This window comes from Amphiura filiformis, chromosome 11 (genome assembly GCF_039555335.1).
Source record: "Amphiura filiformis chromosome 11, Afil_fr2py, whole genome shotgun sequence".
NCBI lineage: Eukaryota > Metazoa > Echinodermata > Ophiuroidea > Amphilepidida > Amphiuridae > Amphiura > Amphiura filiformis.
This window is the reverse complement of record NC_092638.1, coordinates 64,577,004-64,600,324: the sequence shown is the minus strand read 5'-3', so window position 1 is coordinate 64,600,324 and position 23,321 is coordinate 64,577,004. Positions and strand designations below refer to the sequence as shown.

Sequence of the window (23,321 nt, the reverse complement as noted above, 5' to 3'; positions counted from 1 at the left end):
AAACGCAATAACCGATCAACTTCATTATTATGTTTTCAGGGTTATTAGGAGTTAAGAAAACCTAATAATGATAATATTGGATGGCTTATTTCGCATGATACCATAACATATCGGATTTGTCATACAAATATCGAACTCGCCATTGGCTCGTCCGATATTTTTATGACTCATCCGATATGTTATGGTATCATGCTCAGCCATCCAATATTATATCAAACTCGTATGGTGATAGGATATGGTGGCCTGATGTGCTGTATAGTTTTGTGGCATGCTATTTGCATATTTATGAATATTAATTCTAGCTCTAGAATAGGCTCTAATAGATATCCACAAAAAAGCTTATTTGCAACATTTCTGTTTGATTCAGACTTTGAATTTGTTGTGAGTTATGCATAGTTACACATATAGGCCACTGTGTTGTAGTTATATTTTAAACACTGTTAACCTATGAGGGCACGGTGGCTCAGTGGTTACGGCCTTGGACTCATAATCTGAGAGCTTGCTTGATGTGCATGGGTTTGAGTCCCCGTCCCACCACCGTGTTGCGCCTTGGGCAAGGCGCCTTGCCTTACCCCACCCAGGTGCAATGGGAAGCTGTTAGGGGTTGTCACAGTCGTTGTACTGATGAAAACTGCGCCAATTGAAGGCTGCAAACATGGTTCCGACATATTCTAAATGTAAAGCGCTTGAGGCTGTTTACGGCATAAAGCGCTATATAAATATTTACATTTAAAAAAAAAAATTTATATTCATTTTTGTCTCGCCTGATAAGGCAGGAGACTATATAATCACTTTTCCGTATGTATGTGTGTGCGTGCGTGTGTGTGTGTGTGACAAATTTGATTAAAGTTTTGGTTTTTCTCGGAGACTAGGAGTCGCACGTTTCTCAAACTTGGTGGGTGGGTGCATCTTGACCCGAGACAAAACCGGTTTGTATTGGTTAGTGGGTCAAGGTCACTGAGGTCCTCTAGGGGTCATCTGAGGTCAAATTAGTAAAACTGCCATATGGGCATGAAACTTGGTAGGTACAGTCAACATTTCAAGCCAAATTTTTGGAAGGTCATTTCAAGGTCACCAGGGGTCATCTGAGGTCAAATTAGTAAAATCTGTCTGTATGGGCATGAAAGTTGGTGGGTACAGTCAACATTTCAAGCCCAATTTTGGAAGGTCATTTCAAGGTCACCAGGGGTCATCTGAGGTCAAATTAGTAAAACTGTCCGATGGGCATGAAAGTTGGTGGGTACAGTCAACATTTCAAGCCAAATTTTTGGAAGGTCATTTTGAGGTCACCAGGGGTCATCTGAGGTCAAATTAGTAAAAACTGTCGGATGAGCATGAAACTTGGTGGGTACAGTCAACATTTAAAGCCAAATTTTTGGAAGGTCATTTTGAGGTCACCAGGGGTCATCTCAGGTCAAATTAGTAAAACTGTCAGATGGGCATGAAACTTGGTGGGTACAGTCAACATTTAAAGCCAAATTTTCGGAAGGTCATTTCGAGGTCACCAGGGGTCATCTGAGGTCGAATTAGTAAAAACTGTCGTAAGGACATGAAACTTGGTAGGTACAGTCAACATTTTTTGGACGGTCATTTTGGGGTCACCAGGGGTCATCTGAGGTCAAATTAGTAAAAAACTGTTGTATGGGCATGAAACTTGGTGGGTACAGGCAACATTTAAAGCCAATTTTGTGGAAGGTCATTTCGAGGCCATCATGGGTCATCTGAGGTCAAATGAGTAAAATCTGTTGTATGGGCATGAAACTCAGTGGGTACAGTCAACATTTAGAGCCAAAGTTTTGGAAGGTCATTTCAGGGCCACCAGGGGTCAAATTAGTAAAAACTGTTGCATGGGCATGAAACTTGGTGGGTACAGTCACCATCAGCCAGATAATCGTACCTAGCTGATAACTGCCACATTCATTTACCTCTACCAAAAGTAATTGCAAAAGCAAGCGGTTGCGAAAGTAGGCGAGACTCGTGGTTCGAGAACCGCCTTGTTTGTGTTTCTTAACTTATGCCATTGTTTATTTTCACATGATGTCAGTGGTGTAGTGTGAGTCATCCTATGGGGGGGGGGGGCACCGAATGATTTGGGGGCAACAGGTCTGATTGGGGTGGCACAAGCTGTTTTTCTGTCATTTTCCTGTGAGATTTTCTGAATTTTTGTGCCCCTATGATGCTACGCCACTGCATGAGGAATGGATAAAGTAAATAATGTCGGTTTAATTTAACCTTATTTTGTTTGTTAACTTTTGCTTTGTTTCAGTACCTCTGATTCGTAAGATGGATAGTCGCATCATGATACCTCTGCCATGTTCTCCCATGAAGTAAATCATCAACCATTAATACCATGCGTGTGCAGAAACCATTATCATCTAGGGTGACCAAAATCCACATGAATTATACCGAAATTCATTGTTTGCAAAGAAGAACATATTGAATGATAGTATCGAGTCACCAAGTGTTACGGATTGTTAACTAACTGTATAATAAATAATTTTGTTTGAAAATAGGTGCAAGAATGTTTTGTAATTAGGCCAAGAAAAAATTGTTATATTAACATAACACAAACTACCCTAATTGCTGGGAGGACAACAATATTTGGGATTGGGGTAAAAAAAACACGAATTTTTTGTGCATTTTGAAAAATAACTGAAAAATGTAACCCAACTCACACAAGCCATCAATTTACAATTTTTATTATTTTAGGGCTTACCAACCATTTTAAAGTTATGAATAAATCAGATTTGTTAGTTGAAAGAAATACATCATGATAAGAAGTGTACAGCCATGTGAGGGAGGGTGATTTCATTTTTTTTTCAGTGTGAAGATTATAGTTTCCAAGGTTGTCCATAAGTCTATGAAAAGAGTGGTATCCACAATTTTTTGCCAAAGAAGTATGCAACTCACAAACCAACTTCTCAGGAGACACATACAAAGCACAGGGACTTTGCATGTTGGGGAATGGTCTGTATATTTTCTCATCTGCGAGGGACAATTATAAATCTGTTAGTCAGCATTATGCAAAAATGATGACGTTAGACACAAACCTATACATTGGGTTGCTTCATGTTCAGTAGTGATCACCATAGGTGTGTATTTCACAGGTCGCAGTATCAAATCGCACATATTAAGTTAATAGCATAGAGCATTCACACACACATACAGGGCGGTTAGTCAGTACGCTTGCAGCACATCCACGGAAAAGCATTGACCAGGCCACAAAATACTTTTTTGATTACGAGGGCTATTTGTGACAGATTCCATGAAAAATGGCCTTCATGTAATGTATTTTGCCATTGACAATTTTTTTCCAAGGGGGCTATTTTGGGAAATTTGGGGGCGAATCGGCCTTAGCCCCGTGTATTTTGATCCCTGGTATTGACGTCACTACTGACTTGAGGTGAACAAGTGAGCTATCAGTTGTAAACTACATTCGTTTATTTTGTGCAACTTTTATAAACAAACACAGAAGTGAAGCCTTTTTTTAAAAATTCAGGTTAGACCCACCAAGATTCTGCCAAGTAACGGTTGAATGTATTTAGTGTTGTAAAACCATTTGAAAAAAACCCTGTTTATTCAATCAATAATAACACTGATACAAGTGTTTTATGGTGGTTAGAAATAGAATGTAAATAGATCAAGATTGTGGGCATTATCTAATTAAAGGGAATATCAGATATTTTGTGTACAAAATATTTTGCCTAACTGCACCACAAAAAGATATCCAACAAGTATATATTGGCCAGGTTGATCATAAAATGTCATGTTTAAATATTTCATCCATTGTATTTCATCCCAATGTTGACTGCTATAATCTGAAGCTGAATTAAAAAAGACTAGTTTGCATCTGATGTCACTGTCAATCAAACTCCCTACAACCATTAATTGGTTAGTAGCGTGTTATAAGGAATGTTGATTCATCTAGTGCCTTCATCGGAGAAAGGGAATTGCAGAAAATGATGGCACTTTTACAAGGCAAAAGCAACTTTTCTAGGCATAGTTGAGTTAACACCTGCTTTCTAATTAGTCAGGAAGTTTCCAATTACTAAGAGCCAACTGTGAAGACAGTTTGTATTGTTTGAAGGTGTAAAATTAACCATAGGACACGCTATTTCAATCATAACGAATCGTAAGCAAATCGTTTCTGAGTTTGATTAACAGGTGATGTTGGACGCAAACTAGTATTTTCAATTCATTCTGAGATATGATGTTACATTTTGTTTATCAGATTGTTTTCATGTTTTCCATTTGTTCACTTTCTTAAGCACATCTATGCTTGTTCCAAAATGCAAAAACTTTGATTTTAATGAATTTGAGGGTGTTCTTATCTGGCAGATAGCTGATAATCCCCTTAATACAGGTATTTATCAGAGAAGCTATCTTATACTTCCCATAATGCATTTCTCTCATTTCATTTTTATACTGATTTGCTATCTAGTGCAACATGGGTTGATAGTGACGAAGGGTACCTCAATGAACAGAGCGCATCCAGAGCTTGCAAATTACATTAATTTCTTGACTATCGACCCATGATGTTTAGTCAGTCTATTCTCAAAATGGAACCTGTACAAAGTAATCGGAGGGTCATTTAATGAAATGAGGTGAGGTATCCTGTTGCTAAGGATTTTGGGAAGGGTAAGATATCTTGTGGTATTTATTATTTTACATAAATAAATAATCAGAAACGGATTAATCGGAAATTCATATGTATTGAAAAGTTACCAGTTGCATGTAAAAAAAGGATGTTTCAAATTTCAAAATCGATATTCATTTGATTGTATTCTGCAAATATTTACCTCTTGTGGGAATTAGGGAACAAACCAAATTTGATGACGTCCCATAAACAAAAGTAATTTCCGTAGGAGATAGACCCCTCCCTCCCTTTCTCTAATGAGTTTAAAATGTTGAAAATTCCAACCCAAAAGATCACCTTTGACCAATATTTTAACTAATTTTTACAAATGTAATCAGACTTTTTGACCCCTCCCCAACAAAAGAATTTTGTTCATATGACATCATCAAACTTTTGGTTTGTTCCTTTACAATTCTGAAGATTGAGTTGTTATCATCAACAACTTGCTCAGTGAACGTACTAATTGCTCAAATCCTTGTAACATATCTGGCTGGTTGGGAAGTGATGAGATTTTTCCAGAAAGGGGGAGGGGACTTTCAAGCAGGGGTGTAGCAAAGCCTGGGGGCATGGACAAGGAGCAGTGCGGGTTATTTCAACATCCCGTTTTATAAGCCCTATCCCTAACCTTTCATTTTCGCTTTTGCTCGGGCCCTTTGACTTTGTCCATTCTGTCCACCCACTTGCAGCGCCCCTGCTTTCAAGTAGACTGCGGAACTCAGTCCTCAATGATAGTCAGTCACTTATCTTTTGGTCGATATATGACTATCATTTGAGGACTGAGTTCTTACCATACATCTTCCGAAGTGCAGTTTCAGACAATAGCTTGGGATTATTGGGGCAGAGGTTATCTTTTGAATTCTTTCATGACCACTGAAGCATAGTCAAGCCTGTCAAGGACACTCGGCGTGAATTGAAAGACCATGTCACTCGCCACAAAAAGAATGTCAAAGGTCATAAACACCAATTTGGTGTACTTCCGTGCCTCGGAAAATGATGTTTAAGGTTTAGGACTAGCTTTCAAGCATTTAGCAAGGCAAATTTTGATGAAAATGGGCTAAAAATGCATGTAACAATTACAGCAGGCAGCATCCCACAGCTGCACCTTGCCCCCTGATTATGCCACTACGACCAGTGGCGTTGGGAAAGGTGTTTATTGAGAAAGTTACAAACTTTTTAATTGTCTGTTTTTGTAACCCAACACTTACGTACCTCATGAATACGCACAATATATATAAGGGAGTTTAATTTATACGGATATGTAAGAGTTGGATTTTAATTTACATGTATTGTTTAATATTGAGTATAACTTTGTATATTTTCATTAATTGTGACGGGGTACAATGAAAGCTATTTCATGTCTTCATTTTTTTTTCAAAATTGAAATTTGTATTGTAATGAAAAGAGAAAGAAACCGGCTTTAAAATGATACATTGCTTTAAAAAAAGCATCGTTAAGTTCCAAATTTATAACGAAATTTATACCGATTTATAACGAGGTGTTTTTATTATTTTCATTATAATTTGCTGGTTTGATTTACTCGAACTCCGAATTCTTGTAGCTGACATGAGGTACCTTTTAATATGCCCTGTATCAAGTACTGTATGAAATGGTACGTTAGCTAAACCCGTCTTGGGAGTAAATGGCATGGAGAAAGGGATCAAATTTGTTTCTTTGTTCTTGGTCACATTATTATTGTTTTCATTTCAATAACATTGTTTATCTTTTTGTTATTATCAGCAACTCATTGAAACAAAGTGTTAAAAGAATAATAAGAAATTGGAATCTAAAACTATTTCTTCACAAATATAATTTCCCTGATTAAAAAGGGCATTTCATGTTCCACAGCATCATCCCACATTTTTTTCAAAAAAAGTTGAGATTTTTATATCACTGGAAACCTCTGACTACATAATGTTTATGTACTAAAAATTTCTTGCAGATTAATTCGTTCAGCAAAAATGTTGTGAAATTTGAATTACGTTCTGGTACACCAGAATGAAATTACAACACATTGTCTATGGAGCAGTGTAATACACATAATCATGCATAACTCCCAAACGCAAAATCAGAATTAATTGAAATTTTTGGAAAAGGCTTTTTTTCGTGAATATCTACTGAAAAATAAAAAGCGGATTACGAAATACTCCTTTAATATCTCCCTGGTTAAGATTTTTTTTAATTTAACTATTAACTTTTACATTATTTCTGAAAATCTCTCTGATTGCTGTAGGAAATCTCCCTGATTCCAAGATGTAAATGTTGTCATCGCCGACATAGTAAAGATTTATGTGACCCACCTTCACAAAAAGAATGTAGTTGTGTAATTAATGTCTTCATGTAATGAAACAAAAACAGCAGCTTCAAAGTTGCCAGAAAATAATTTATTTTGTTGCTTGATGTGTCTGTACCATAAAAATCCACATTAGTAGTCTAGCTCCAAACTTCTTGGCCTTTTCTTTCCTATCCTCACACAAGGGCCATGAACGATTGATATTGTATTAAATAAGATGGGTACTTTGCTCCACATTTCTACAAAGAGAATAGTATCTTTCCCACCCGCATTCATGCTGTTCCTAATACTGTACTTTCGTGTTTGAGCCGCATACACTCTGGGAATGAGATCATAGTTAGAGGATTGCATGATAAACAAAATTAACAATTCTGTCATAATTTGGGTGATTTCGTGAAGTCTTTTATTCACATGTAGGAAGGTAGGAATCGAGAATTTGTCCACATTTTTTTTTGTGTGTGTGCCCTTTTTGGAATACGGTACGGCTCAGACTTTGTACTGAAGATATCACTATTATCAGTGGGATTCAGAGTGAAGAAAGCCGAGTTGTTTTGGACTAGTCATACAACATGTTATGGTATTGAAAGTAGATATACGTAAAAGTCTGATTGGTTAAAATACTATGTTTTGATTTTTTTCAAAGAAAATTATGAAACATGGATCTGTCTTCTAATTTTAAATGCAATATTTTTGTGTGGAATAAAATGATTTCAGAAATGATGTTGTTTTTGTCTTGAATTTAGTTAGTGGTTGGTTTGAATGCTCATGCACCATCCAGGTGTTCAAATAGACCAATAAGCTTCACAACAGGAGGTTTTCTTGGGATATTCTGGGTTTTCAAAGAATCAAATCGGGCTAGATTTGAAAGAACATGTATATGTGATAATACATCAAGGGTGTTTATAGTGGGAGCAGACGATGACAGCTAATAATAAACAGTTGCTATCTACTGAAGACAGCTAATAATAAATGCTTGAAATCTTCTGAAGACAGCTAATAATAGATCTACTGAAGACATCTTTAATAAATAGTTACTATCTACTGAAGACAGCTGCAGTAAATAGTTGCTATCTACTGAAGAGCTGCAATAAATAGTTGCTATCTACTTAAGACAGCTGCAATAAACAGTTGCTATCTACTGAAGACAGCTAATAATAAATAGTTACTAGAAGTACTGAAGACAGCTTACTATCTATTGAAGACTGCTGCAGTAAATAGTTGCTATCTACTGAAGACAGCTAATAATAAATGCTTGCAATCTACTGAAGATAGGTAATAATAAACAGTTGCTATTTACTGAAGACAACTGCAGTAAAAAGTTATCTACTGAAGACGGCTAATAATAAATGCTTGCAATCTACTTAAGACTGGTAATAATAAACAGTTGCTATCTACTGAAGACAAACTGCAATAAATAGTTACTATCTACTGACAGCTGCAGTAGTAAATAGTTGCTATCTACTGAAGACAGCTAAAATAGTTGCTATATACTAAAGAGCTGCAATAAATCGGTGCTATCTACTGAAGACAGCTGTAATAAATAGTTGCTATCTTCTGAAGACAGCTAATAATAAATAGTTGCTGTACTGAAGACTGCTAATAATAAATAGTTACTAGAAGTACTGAAGACAGCTGCAATAAATAGTTGCTATCTACTGAAGACAGCTAATAGTAAATAGTTACAATCTACTGAAGACAGCTGCAATAGATGCTATCTACTGACGACAGATCCAATAAATAATTGCTATCTACTGAAGACAGCTACAATAAACAGTTGCTATCTACTGAAGAGAGCTGCAATAAATAGTTGCTATCTACTGACGACAGATGCAAGAAATAATTGCTATCTACTGAAGACAGCTACAATAAACAGTTGCTATCTACTGAAGACAGCTAATAATAAATAGTTACTAGTACTGCAGACAGCTGTAATAAACTTACTATCTACTGAAGACAGCTGCAGTAAATAGTTGCTATCTACTGAAGACTGCTGCAATAAATAGTTGATATCTACTGAAGACAGCTGCAATAAGCAGTTGCTATCTACTGAAGACAGCTAATAAATAGTTACTAGTAGTACTGAAGACAGCTGTAATAAACTTACTATCTACTGAAGACAGCTGCAATAAATAGTTGCTATCTACTGAAGACCGCTAAATATAAATAGTTGCAATCTACTGAAGACAGCTGCAATAAATAGTTGCTATCTACAGGAGACTGCTGCAATAAATAGTTGCTATCTACTGAAGAGAGCTGTAATAAATAGTTGCTATCTTCTGAAGACAGCTAATAATAAATAGTTGCTATCTACTGAAGACAGCTGTAATAAATAGTGGCACTATCTTCTGAAGACAGATGCAATAAATAGTTGCTATCTACTGAAAACAGCTGCAGAAAATAGTTAAAGGTTTTTTATAGTAATAAATAATATGATATCTATATACATGTATTTAAAATTTATAATTAAAATACCACTTCAAACGCCCCATTGTTTAAAATTACCCATCTTAAAAGGGCATTTCGTGATCCACAGCCTCATCCCCAACTTTTCTCAAAAAAGTTGAGATTTTTATATCACTGGAAACCTCTGGCTACATAATGTTTATGTACAAAATATTTCTTGCAGATTAATTCGTTTAGCAAAGATATCGTGAAATTTGAATTTCGTTCTGGTGCATACACCAGAACGAAATTACAACGCATTGTCTATGGAGCAGTGTAATACACATATTAATCATGCATAACTCGCGAACGCAAAATCGGAATCAACTGAAATTTTGGGAATAGGTTTTTTTCGTGGATATCTAATGAAAAATGACATAAATAGAGGATCATAGGATCACGAAAATACTCCTTTAAGCTAGAGCACCGACCAGGTGGTTCATGATTCAACTCCTTTTGCTACACAAAGACACGAAAGTGGCCCAAGCTGACCAAGACGACCAAGTAAAACTCAATACAATCAGTAAGTGACACGTTTGCCTAATAGTACTATTTTCTAAATTGTAGACCCTATACATTTTTTTGTTACAACCTGTAGGCCTAATTTGCGTTTATCAGGTTTAGCGTTTTATGCAGGGTTTTATCTGCGTTTTCCTGGGGCCTGGCAGGTGCCTGCCGCCCTCTATCAATAAAGAACGCTCGCTATCATGTTGAAAGCTGAATATTGTCATTTTGGTCCACCAACTATGACACATTTTATCTTTAGAGAAAAGCACGTGTCTAGAATTGTGTTATATAATTTCAACGTGTTGTGCTTTTAAAATTTGAACCCTTTTTCTTTTTGTATATATCGTACATGCAATAGTTTAAATATACCGTATAAAAATATAAAACGCGTTAAAGACCCATTCAGTGATCCAAGCGCAAGTGTAAAAAATTAAAATTAAAATTGTTTATATAGGATAATTCATGTAAATTGTCATTTGATATTTTTGAAATAAACAATTTGGCCAAAAAAATCAAGAAAACAGCAGTATTGACGAAGTTGAAGCCCCATTCAAATAGGCCCTACATGGAGCTAATTTATATACTATATAAATTACCGATTACATAGGCCTAAATACCTTATTTAGTCTTATAGGCCTACACATTTTTTCCCCAAAAGACCTCAATTTTTACGTGTTGGGTGATAAAAATCTAGATTTTCAATACGAAAGATCCTAATTTTCAAACGATGGGCTTTTCTTCCCAGCTTATACATAGGCCTACACTTTAAGTAAATAGGCCTATCTTTAGATTTATAAATTTTACTTCGGGGACTGATCAATTTTCAATAATTTGCCATAAAATTTGTCATGGCTTATCGCGAAGTTTCAAAAAATCAAAATTATTTGATATCATCAGAACATTCTTCGTATTCAGAATGCAATTCGAGATGTCTGATGTGCTCTCATGTCCCACAAAAAATACTGTGCAAACGTTGCTACCAGAGCCCTTAATACCTTTTCGTAATTCAATAAACAAAAAGATTCATGACAGTCTATCATGTGTGCATTTATGTAAAAAGGTCGGATGCAAGTCAGCCGGCGGTGAGGGTCAACAAACTTTCATCATCAGTGAGAGCAGGAGCAACTGATGATGAAGTGGAAGATGATGATAACAATTACGCAACAAAATGGTGTTTGTGTAATTTTCCCTCCCGTTTTCAATCTAAAGAGAAGGTGCATGGTGAATTTGATCATCAAGAGGTTTGATCCTTTGATCTTATGGTGACCATGATTTATGTAATCAGAGATCTGATAGCTTCTGATGATAAAGAGCTATTATTAAAAGAGGAAACACCGTGATGTATTTTTCCCCAACGGTATTATTCGTCTCTATTTTTTACTGCGCTGTGCGGCCCGGACCTTGCTCCCATTTTCTTACAAATACAATTTGATCTAATCTAGGCCATGTCATTTCCCCCCTTTTTATATACAAACAAGTCATGTTGATGACTGAAACCCGGAGACTAAAATTAGCAAATCCACCATCAGTGGCACCGGCAGACAAATATTTTTCCTCAATACAAATTAGGTGCATGTCATGTGAGGGAAAGCTCTTTTATTTATATTGTAATTTCAAAATCAATTATACATATTTGTTCAAAAAAACTTCTCAATTGTAATCAATATTATTTCGGTTTTCCGATAGTCGTGATATTATAGACCAATACTCCACAATAAAAGGTTCCAAAATAGATTTGAAATCAAAAATAATCATGTTTAAATCGCTCTCCTTCTTTCCCCCGCTCTTGAACATTTTTTTATCCGATTTACCTTTTCAAGTATTAAATTAACATCTACGATAATAATAATTCAGGGCCATCCTCAGACGCGTTTTAGAATCAGAATAGATATTTATTCACATCTCACTACATCATAGCAAACAGGCTTCATCACACCAGCCAGCCATCACAAAGACCTTCAATATGTGTTGTGTGCTGTGCGTCAGCATACGTCATGAGGTAAACAAACTTTCACCCAGCGAATCTATAATAAATGAAATTGCGAAAGGTAGACAAACTTTTGCCATCACAATCCTCCGGCTTTAAGGTGTCGCGCAACGGGTACAGTCACATGCGGCAAAATGGTTGGTAATTTTATTCCATGATATCAAATTAGATGGTGTTTTGTAAGAAAAATTAATACGCGAGTAAAAGACTATATTTATGGATATGTAACCAGTGTTTTTTTTGTTTATTTTGTCAAGAAAAAATGTTTCCATATTGTTCTGAATGATTTTTTTTTCTGTTGTACAATTTTTTCACAAATTTCTCATCTAACAGTAACGGTATTGTTTTATAATCCATGGAAAATATACATGAAACTTCAACTTTCCAATAATGTTCTATTTGAGGCATTTTTTCATCAAAAACCACAAACAAAAACGGGTCACTGGGCATAACCTATTTTACGCCTCCTTAATTGCTATGTTTCCGTTATAGCAGGGTCGACAAACTTTTGCCCATATGATGCAGTGTGAAGCAGAGAATATTTTGCTTGCAGAGGCGGGCATCAGTTGATCAGCTGATTACGCCGGGTTGAAGAGGAATTTTGCAGATGGCTTCTGAGAACAGATTGTCTAATGGTATTATTATGGAAAGACTATCTATGAATGGCACGGAGATGATTTTATTTGAAAGGATTTGAATTTGAGGCACTGTGTCCGATAGTGAAAGGTAAGTGAATTTCTGTCTTTTGTTTAATTTTTGTTACGCCTGTGGATAATAAGGTATCGGCATGTGAAGAGCCCATACTCATAGTGAGGTTAATTGGTTGGCACAAAATTTGTGTTATTGGTAACAAAGGCATGATTATGTACACGTGTGCGTTTCTGCATATGAGGTTTATGGGTTTTATTAATAAATATGGGATCGGAATATTATAAGGATAATGAAATATGTTTTAATGAGATGAGGGTAGATCTATAATCTCTATTGTATTCAACACAATCGCGAAGTAGGGGGGCCTATAGATGTAGGCATATATAAATAAACTTATTGATTAAAAAGTTAAGAATGAGATGCATATTTAAGATGTATATAAATAGCCATAGATCTATCACAAATCTAAATCTGAATATTTCACATATAATTTTGATCATCATGTTCAAGTTTATAGATAACTTCCACTTTCAGTTCAGCATTTTATTCATTGGCCTTTCATGGTATGTGAATTCATACAAAGAAGAACATATTTAGCACATGAATAGCTTTGTACCTCAGATATATCAATCAAAATATATTTTGGCCTATATATTACAGGTATAAAGGAAATACAATTTAACAATAGGCCTATACAATGGCAGTTAAAAAGAGAATGTGTAGATGAAATTGAAATTGGAGAACTTGAACAGCAAAAATCGAGGATATGTTGTGTAGAAAGTTAATATCATTCAAGTATTTTTAAAAAGGGCCTACTTATTATTTTTTAAATGTGTTTAGATGTCTAAGATCTAAGTAGGCTATTTAAAAACACTTAGAATTAGATCTTAGACAAAGATATAAACACATAAATCATATGGAACGTAAACACCCATCTGTCCTCGATTTCTAAACACTTGTTTTTGCTGTGAATTGACAGAATTTGGATTGATTTTACAAATATTTTACAATATTTTATGTTTCAAAGAGCTAACTTCATAGAAAATGTTGTAGAGTTCCTTTTAAAACAAAACAAATATATATAACTTTATATATTAAATTAAAATTTGTAATACAAAAATATAAATCAAAATTTACCAATTCGCCCAGTATTATATATATAGTCCTGCTAAAATTAAGATAATTACCTTGGTAATTGTTGAAATTTCAATAATAATAATAAGACAACGCTAATGGCATGAAGGTCAGCAAACTTTCTTCAGACAGGGGAAGTGTCGATGTCATTTTAACACTTGGCGATTTAGTTCTTTGTTTGTCATTGAGGGTTTTGTCTTTTTGGTAAAAACTATTGAAAACTTCAGGAACAATTTGCGTATTTGCAAGGCAAGCAAAGCAAGGACAACTAGAACTATAATTATTCCCGGACTATATTGAAAAATATGTTGTTGTCAATACGACCTGCATGCACGAAAATCGCGAATTTGGCGCGGACTTGTCATATCATGGATCATATCAATAGACCTACTAGGCCTATCCGCTACCCTACGCAACATTCGATTTATAATTATAGATCTCATGTTTAATAGCACATCTTTATTCTCTTAGAGCGTGACGACTCTAGCTGCCACCTGTAGACCAAAATGTCCCAAAGATATGCAAACCCATACCAAAAAAATGCAAATTCAACACTTTTAACTGTGCAAATTATATATTTCTTAGAAAAATTAGGTATTCCCGCGGGTTTGCCCCAGATTTGGTCAGATATCGTAGGCCTACTAATTTTCAAAGGATGGGGAAAGGCCGGATGCATTTAAAGTATACCGTTATATTGCAAGATTATACAAACAAATACCGTTATTAGGCTATACCATGCACCGTTGTATTCAAATGACCTCCGGATTTATTGAGATAATCTGCGCTTCATTGATCACCAAAACCTGAAAACAGTAACACAAAAGTCCTAAGACTTCCTTGTATAAATTTTGTAAGAATTTTGAACCTTCTGAATCTGAAGTTGTCAGCAGGGCAAGGAAAAATCGCACATCGCTAACATTTTGGTGATCGGCATGCTAGTACTTTTTTGAGAGAATGCTATTGTTAAAAAAAGTGCTGAGTCATTGTCTCCCAGCGCAGACCTTCGGCCAAAAAAACAAAAACAATTCTGTCTCAGACACATTTGGTAAGCTAAGTCCTATGCTATATATATATATTTTACAGTCAAAGGCACAATGTTTATGTACTTCGTGATATTCAAAAACAGAAACATAAATAGTTTTTTACAATCATGACCAATGTACAAAAACAACAACCAAACTGCAAAAAAAGACAAAATTGGATCGCGATACGATACTGAAAATATCAAAAAAACTAAATTTATGATACTCACTATTTTGTTTTAGGCTATATAATTTTAACGCATATTTATTAAAATAGCCGGATTGGGAGGGCCTTGGTAAGGCCACATAAAATTAATAATTAGTTTCACATTTTTAAACTTAGGAGGAGGTTTTTATATTTTTGTTTTTTAAGGGCTCTGGTATGAACGTTTGACACTCATTTTTTGTGGGACATGAGAGCACATCAGACATATCAAATTGATTTCTGAATACGAGGAATGCCCTTCTGAATGCCCTTCTGATATCAAATAATGTTGATTTTTTTTAAATTTGCGATATAATACAAATTTTATGACAAATTACTAAAATTTGATATTTTTTTAAATGTGTAATATTTCCTCAAAGTAAACTTTCTAAATCTAATGATCTAGTCGTCGGCTTTTCATCCCAGCTACATGCACTAAAGTACATATCATTAGATTTATAAAGTTTACTTAGAGGACGGTTAAATATCAAAAATATCAATTTTTAATCATTTGCATAAAATGTATATTATACCACGCATTTCAAAATTATTTGATATCATCAGGACATTCTTTTTATTCAGAATGCAATTTGATATTTCTGATGTGCTCTCGACTCATGTCCCACAAAAATACTGTCCAAACGTTCATACCCCAGTCCTTAATGCATTTTTTGACATCAGTTTTCAGCATCTCCAAGGAAAACAATGAGGACCCGCTTGAAGCATGAAATTTTACCATGAAATTTTAAAAACCTAAGCATATTTTATTACGAAAATTGAAAAATAGCTTTTTTTATTAACTGATCTCAGAAAATGAGAAGCGGGGGAGGTAAAGCACTTTTTTATGTGACCAAAAAGATGGTTAAGGTAGGGTTAAAAGGAAAGGGTTTATGATCAATAAAAAAAAAATTATTTTCAATTTTGGGATATAGTTTCGACAGATCAAAGATTTATTTGGTGTGAAAAGAGGTAGCATGGGCTGGTTTTGATTACCATGGAAATAGTAGATAAGGCCCATGAAAGTCAATTCCGAGTTTATCGTCCCTTTTTTTTTCCCAGGTTGGTGAGGTGACTTTTTCATTTTTCATTATTTCATCAGATTTCATTATTAACCTAAAGTGCGTGTTGATTTAAAGCCACACTCATACATGTTATTTATAAACATGTTTTTATATGGGTAGGGACTAGAAAAGCTAGAAAAGAGCCTGGTTTTGGTTCCAAGTTATAAATTTATATGTTTTACAAACAAAAATATATGTTTCCAATTGCTAAAACTGGTGAAAACACTGATACTTTGAAAATAATGAATTATTTTGGCATTTTTGAAAATTTGACGCGGGTGTTTTTGGTGTCCAAAAAGTGACGCGGGCGGGGGACGATAAACTCGGAATCGACTTTCACGCGCCTAATCCATGTGATTACATAACTGTTTGAGTGTTGTTTGCCAACTGACAATTGTTACTAATTATAATATTTGGCAAACAATAACCAAATTAAAAATTTTGTGACTAAAAATCATATTATATGTAATTAATGTTATTTCTTATGTTTTATTATTATTTTATACAGGTTTATAGATTCCATGCTTCAATTTGATCTACTCCGATCCAGCTCTAGTGCACTGACTCAATTCCAAACATAGACCTACGTAGAGTCCTTGCTTCAATTTAATCTACTCCGATCCAGCTCTAGCACACTTCATTCCAAACTCACATTTTGATCGTCTGCTAATATCTGGACACTTTTCAGATCAGCTGTGTAAAACTTTTGGACTGAATTCCATTTCTCCGTTATTACAAATCGCCATATACGTAAACCTCCATCATCATGAAGTTTGATTGCATTGAGAAACCGCTGCGAAGGCTTTTCCGCTGGTATGGCGGAATTGTCGCAAAGTTCCCTTTGGTAATCATGACAATAGCCATCTTAATAACTTGCTTGTTAGCTGGTGGACTGTCATACCTAGAATACAACAAAGATACTTTGAATTTACTGGCACCTGAAGATGGCAGATGGAAGGTGGAAAAAGAGATTGCGCATTCACTTTTTGAGCACCAAGATGATACCAACATGCTTCCTAACCGTATGTTTGAATCGACTAGATACGGTGCAGTCACTATAACCCATACTGATAGTACACAGTCGTTGATTGAAGAAAACGCAATCAGCGAAGTGCTGCGATTCAACGACATCGTCTCGAACATTACCGTAATGGGTGATAATGGTGAAGCAGTTAGATTCCAAGATCTATGCATGTCATGGCAGGGAAGATGTATTGATAATTCTATTCTCGCATTTTACGACTACGATGCAGATGAAGTATCAGAACGCCAGATGACTTACCCATTCGCCAGTCTAGCAAACGGTTTCCGACTTTTTAACGGAGGTACTCTTGGTGGCGTCACTCCACCTGATAAATTAGGACAGATCCAAGATGTGGAAAAAGCGCAAGCGATACGTTTGTTCTACTTTCTACGAGATGATGATAACGCAGACGACAGACAAAGTGCATCATGGGAAGAAGAATATAAGCGCATCGTGACTCAATTCCAATCCGACACCATTCAAATTTCGTGGACTACATCTCAAACGTTGCTGCAAGAGGTCGATAACGTCGTGAGCGAGGTGTTTGGCTTATGGTGGGTAGGAATCGTACTGGTGATCTTCTGTATTGGAGCTGCGAGTACTAATAACTGGGTTCAGAGCCAGCCTCTTCTGTGTTTGATGGGAATGGTTGCTGCGGCAATGGCTATTCTTTCCGCCTATGGCATGATGGGATTTCTACAAGTGCCTTATAACATCCTGTCTGGTTCAGTACCATTTTTGATACTTGGTGAGTACCGTACTTCCTTTGTATTTGGAATTCTAGACTCATTATAGTTTTTACAAACCATGCAAAACTCAATGCAATTAGCCTTTTAATGATATGGCAGACACAATAGGATGGCGCTGCACAAAGTAGGTAAAGTCATTCAACATTGATTTTCAGTGTATCTGTACTTATCAATTTGAAACAATTTTCAAATTGTCCCACTGAGCCGCTTCTGAAAAGACTTTACCGGGACAAATGTGTGTGAAAATTTGCATTTTTAATGCTAAAATTGTGTTCTAAAACTGGGCCAAGGGCTGATGCACATTACAACTTTTAGTAAATTTTGTCCTGGTATTTTGACCAGGTTTTTTTTTGGGGGGGGGGGTCCGTACACCTCTGGTGATTATGTTCAATAACTTACAGTTTCTGGTTCATGCTTTGACTTGCTTGGATTTGTGATGTGATAAATTTGATTATGATTCAAAGATAAACACTAGGATCCACAACATGCTCCTCTATCAGGGGCACAGTTCTTAAACCCCAATACATTTGTACATTAATTGAATGACCTTTGAAAATTTGAGGTCAAATTTTGCACTATGATTATGTAATTGAGGTTATTGGACTATGCCATTGGGATGAGGCTATTGTGGTCCATAGTGAAACCAGGTTGCTAAGTGATGAAAGGGCTCTAACATCAGGCTTTGCCAGCAAATAATAACGAAACTTGGATGGAGAAGATGAAATTGAAAGGAAATGATGAATAAAAGAGGATGATATAAGAAATAGGGAATTTGACAGGAGGGAAGATTAAAGTGAAATGAATATGTCACATCAAGGAAGATTACCACATTATACAATTTCCGGAAATCAAGATAATTTTTCATTTCCATTCCAGTTTTATGTAAGGGAACAAACAAAAAGTCTTTTCGTTTTGTTAGGGAGACAGTCAAACAGTCTCATTACGTTTGTAAAAAACTAGTTAAAATATCGGTCAAAGTTAACTTTTTGAGATTGGAATTTTGTTCCTAAACTGTGACCTATAATACTTATAGATGTTGTTCCATATTTTCCATTTTTGTTTATAAACTTATAACCCAAAAAGACCTCCATTTTTTTTTTGTTTTGGAGAAAAAATCCATATCTTCAATATGAAAGGTCAAAATTTTCAATTGATCGTCGGCGTTTCATCCCAGCTACATACATTTTAAGTACATATCATTAGATTTATAAAGTTTACTTTGAGGAGTGTTAAATCAAGAATTTAAAAAAAATACCAAATTTTTATACTTTGTCATAAAATTTTTATTTATATCACAAAAAAATTTCAAAAACTCAAAAATTATTTGATATCATCAGGACATTTCTCGAATTCAGAATGCAATTCAATATGTCTGGTACTCTCAGCTCCCACAAAAAATACTGTGCAAACATGTAAAACATTAATATCCAATCCCATAACTTTTATTATTAAAGTAATTGATCTATTTTTTTATATTCATGCAGGTATAAGTCTTGATGACACTTTCATCATCATCGGTTCTTGGCGTCAAACAAGCAGTCAGAAATCCTTGGAAGACCGAATTAAAGAATGTCTCTCTGAATCCGCTCTATCCATAACCATCACATCCCTAACAGATGCGGTCGCATTCAGTATCGGTATCTACTCAGATTTCCGTGCCGTTCAAGATTTCGCAAAATCGTGCGTCACTGCAATCGTCCTGTGTTACCTGTTCCAGCTCATATTGTTCGCTCCGTGTTTAGTTTTCTCCGGAAAGCGTCAAATGCAGAATAGGCATTGCTTCACCTTTCGGAAGGTTAAACCAAAGCCAAAGGCAAAATCTTCAGCTTACCGTATCTTCTGCGCCGGGGATTCAATGTCCAGCGAAGGAGTCACTGGTACTCCTGCTATGAAGTTCTTCAGAGATTACTATGGTCCATTCTTGAACAAGACCTACGTGGCCATTGTTGTGGTGATAGGTTATTGCGCATATTTAGGTACAGCTATGTGGGGGTACACATTACTGCAGGAAGGATTCCAAGAGCGCAACTGGGTGTTAGACGATTCCCATCTTGTCCGATACTTTGACCTCCAAGAGCAATATTACATGCATTTTGGACCAGAAATAAACGTCATCGCTACAGATGAAACAGACTATTCAGATCCCGATGTACAAAAGTCTCTAGAGGATACTTTAAATGAATTAGAAGCTAGCCAGTATACATTCGAATCGTCTGTATTTACAACATCTTGGCTTAGAGAATATTTGCGATATCTTGAAGGCACCGGACGAAGCGGTAACATGTCGAAACCCGTTTTCATAGACATTCTTCGAAAGGAGTTTTTAAACCATCCGTTTTATCAACAATATAATCTAGATATTGTGTTTAACGATGACAATAGCAGTATTGTAGCTTCAAAATTTTTAGTATACACCAAAGATATGAGTAATAAACGACGTGAAGCCGACATGATGCTTGAATTCAGAGACATAGCCAAAAAATGTCAAGTGCCTTTAATCGTGTACCACGCAAACTTTATCCTCTATGACCAATACATCATCATGTGGCCAAATACTCTACATAATCTATTAGTAGCAGGGGGCGCTATGTTTATAATCGCCCTCTTCTTGATTCCTCATCCGGTCTGTGCTTTTATCGTAACCGCGGCAATTGCCTCTATCATCATAGGCGTCTTAGGCTTCATGTCGATATGGAATATACCTCTCAATCATGTTTCAATGGTCAATCTTATCCTCTGCGTCGGTTTCAGCGTGGACTTCTCCGCGCATATATGTTATTCGTTCATATCGGCTCCTGCCAAGAACAAACGTGATCGAGTACGATACGCGCTGTTCTATCTAGGGTTACCCATTCTTCAAGGCGGACTTTCTACCATCCTTGCATGCGTAGGAACATCCACAACCGATGCGTCGAGCTATCGTATATTCTTCAAAACAATGTTTCTAGTAATAACTCTCGGTATGCTGCATGGTCTAGTGTTTCTACCAGTCTTTCTGAAAATCTTCATTCCTATTCGCACAAAATCTACAGAAGAGAAGAATGAAAAAGAGAAGGAAGCACTGAAGGATCAAGATAAGGGTACTACAGAAAAATTTATTGTAGCACCAGCTGTTGATGCACAAGAAAAGAAACCGTGCACTTTTACAAAAACTATGGAAGGCAGCGTGTACCAAAATGGTGCCCAAGTGATCACTGGACAGATCACATGGACTGATAGCAAAGGGGAGCAAATGGAAAGTAAAAAGTGGACTGTATTGCAAAAAGGTTGCTCCTGATGATGTTACAAAAACACAATCATCAGCGCCGTTATTAAGCGACGATGCAAAACAAGTGCCGACTTTATGCATTCAGCCATTGTATGATGAGCTAGCACCAGGTGGTGAAGGCGAAAGAGACTTAACAGAATTTCAGAAGCAGTTGGTGCTTCTTCCGGCTGAATGCTTATCAAAGAACATGCAATTGCTGAAGGATGATGTTGTTGCAGAAGATCAGGTGGTGAATCCATTGCTGTATGGTGCGGTACCATCCGGCAATCTGCATCATATGAGCGTCTCTGTAAAGTATGTATACAGTGGAGAACCTACTGATGACTCTGAAAAGGGTAAACATAAACATTGCTCTGATGAACATCAAGAGTCACAGAGCACAGAACAGACTAAGTCGGATGATACTGATAATGCCGATGAGGAAACACAGTGTAATCATGAGGACATTGATAAACAAGATCAGTATGGTACATCAGTGGACATTGATGGTACATCAGTGGACATTGATGGTACATCAGTGGACATTGATGGTACATCAGTGGACATTGCTATTAAAAAACAATGCAATAGAAGGGAGTCAGATTTGAAATTGGACCCTAACAGAGAGACAAGATTGTAAGTCTAAAAATTACAAGGTTATTTGTGTACCAATTCTGAACAAAAATGAACTTGCAAATTTCATAAACTTTGTTGATGGAGGAAGGTGTTTGAAGAAAACTTTGTGGTTTGTGTGAGACAGCTAACAGTAATTAATTAATAGTGCCATAATAATTATAGGTGTGTAAAAGTTTTTATGTGTTGCTTATTTGGACTGGGAATTGAGCTGCATGAACAAATCTCTCTTCTTGTGTTTTTATAAGCAGCTATGACACATTAATAAGGAAATGACCTGGGAAATGACAAGGTTTGTCATTTATTGTTTTCGGTGCATGTAGTTAGCAAAACTAGCATGAGCAATGCAATGGGATATAATTCCGGGGGGGGGGGGTACTCAGTACAAATGACCATACGGGGACGTGCCGCAAACATGGGTAGCATTTTCTGCCCTCTGGTATATCAATGACCCCTTTTTCAAAGCCTATTTTGGTATATGAATGGGTCCTTTTTTCAAAATTCTCAATTTTTTCGGAAAACAGCCCAATTTTTCCTTAATCTAGCCAAAATTTTCAAAATTTTTCCAAAATTTTGGGAAATTTGTAAAAACCAAGACAATTTTGGTTAAATTCGGCCGAAAATTTTGACTTTTGGTATATAAATGGGTCCAAATTTCTTGAAAAATTGGTATATTTATGGGTCCTCTTCCAAAATCTCAGCAGCACGTCCCTACCAAAACCAAACTTGAGTGCCCCCCCCGGGATATAATTCTAGGTGAATTCCACACTCCCTCATAGATGAATGGAAGGCTGACTTGATTCTCTGTGACCTGTCCCAGTTTTTCTGTAGCACATATGTGATGCGATCAAGGGAAATGAGTCGGATGTCGCTATACTAAAATGCAGAAAACCTTTGACGAGCGCGACTACCGTGATGTTGCAAATTCGGCGCTAACAACGCGTACGGCGCACAGTTCATTCATAAATTTCTACTCGGCAACAACAGATCGCCTCAGCAGCCAATCAGAGACAAGAGCGTGCAACGCAGTAAATACGCGATGTATCCTTACAATACGCGCTCGTCAAAGGTTTACTGCATTTTAGTATAATATTGATTTTGAGATATTGGCAAAGGAAGTGTTGAAATTCTTTTGTTTTTTTATTGTTTTCAGCGACTGATCAATTGATGTAACTTCGCAAAGAAAAGTCACATCAAGACAGGGTTTTCAGTTTCTGAAAGCTCTTAATGTCCCCTTTGGAAAAATATGTACAACTCATTTTCGACCAGGGTCGTCATGTGACTCATTCCCCTTGATCATGTCACATATGGTCAAGGCAATCAACCAGCGCTTACATCATGTGCATTTGAAGTTTGATATTTAATTCTTATAATAATTGTATGGTAATTTGCATCCCTCAGTACCAGCATATTAAAAGCCATGCACTATCTGCAAAAATTGAATCATTTTATGTTGAATTTTTGCCAACATGTGATTAATTTTGGGTAATGGCCCGAGCTTTCAATCGCAGCAGTATCTTTATCAAAGATAGAGGGATTGAATTTGCAAATTACAAAATGCAGAAAATCTATAGATTGTGGAATTCATCAGTTAATATACCCATATTATTTTAAGTTATATGGCAATCTGAATCCTCGGTTTTAGGGGTCTAAATTATTTTGTGTATTTTAAGGTTAGGGTTTACTTAGCTTAGGGTTAAGGCAAAAATTGGAATTACATGTAGGGATAAAGC

At 36.1% G+C, this 23,321-nt stretch overlaps 2 protein-coding genes across 2 annotated transcripts in view; both read left to right on the top strand.

The window, feature by feature from the left end:
- The window catches only part of LOC140165150 (protein NipSnap homolog 2-like), a 42,935-nt gene extending 35,289 nt beyond the window's left edge, over positions 1-7,646 (top strand). The window contains 1 exon segment of the mRNA XM_072188591.1: positions 2,267-7,646. Coding sequence (XP_072044692.1) covers positions 2,267-2,331 — 65 coding nt within the window. The 3' untranslated portion in view covers positions 2,332-7,646.
- Positions 7,647-12,389: 4,743 nt separating this feature from the next.
- On the top strand, positions 12,390-20,985 carry LOC140165149 (patched domain-containing protein 3-like). The gene is made up of 3 exons (XM_072188590.1): positions 12,390-12,588; positions 16,444-17,707; positions 19,193-20,985. The coding sequence occupies exons 2-3, from the start codon at positions 16,702-16,704 to the stop codon at positions 20,983-20,985; spliced, it is 2,799 nt and encodes a 932-aa protein (XP_072044691.1). The 5' UTR covers positions 12,390-12,588; positions 16,444-16,701.
- Positions 20,986-23,321: the final 2,336 nt, after the last annotated feature.

What these genes read in the sequence shown, in the direction of transcription:
- LOC140165149 (XM_072188590.1), top strand. Translation starts at nt 16,702, where the DNA reads ATGAAGTTTGATTGCATTGAGAAACCGCTGCGAAGGCTTTTCCGCTGG. An exon ending in AGTACCATTTTTGATACTTG is followed by an intron (nt 17,708 to 19,192) that starts GTGAGTACCGTA and finishes ATATTCATGCAG; the next exon opens with GTATAAGTCTTGATGACACT.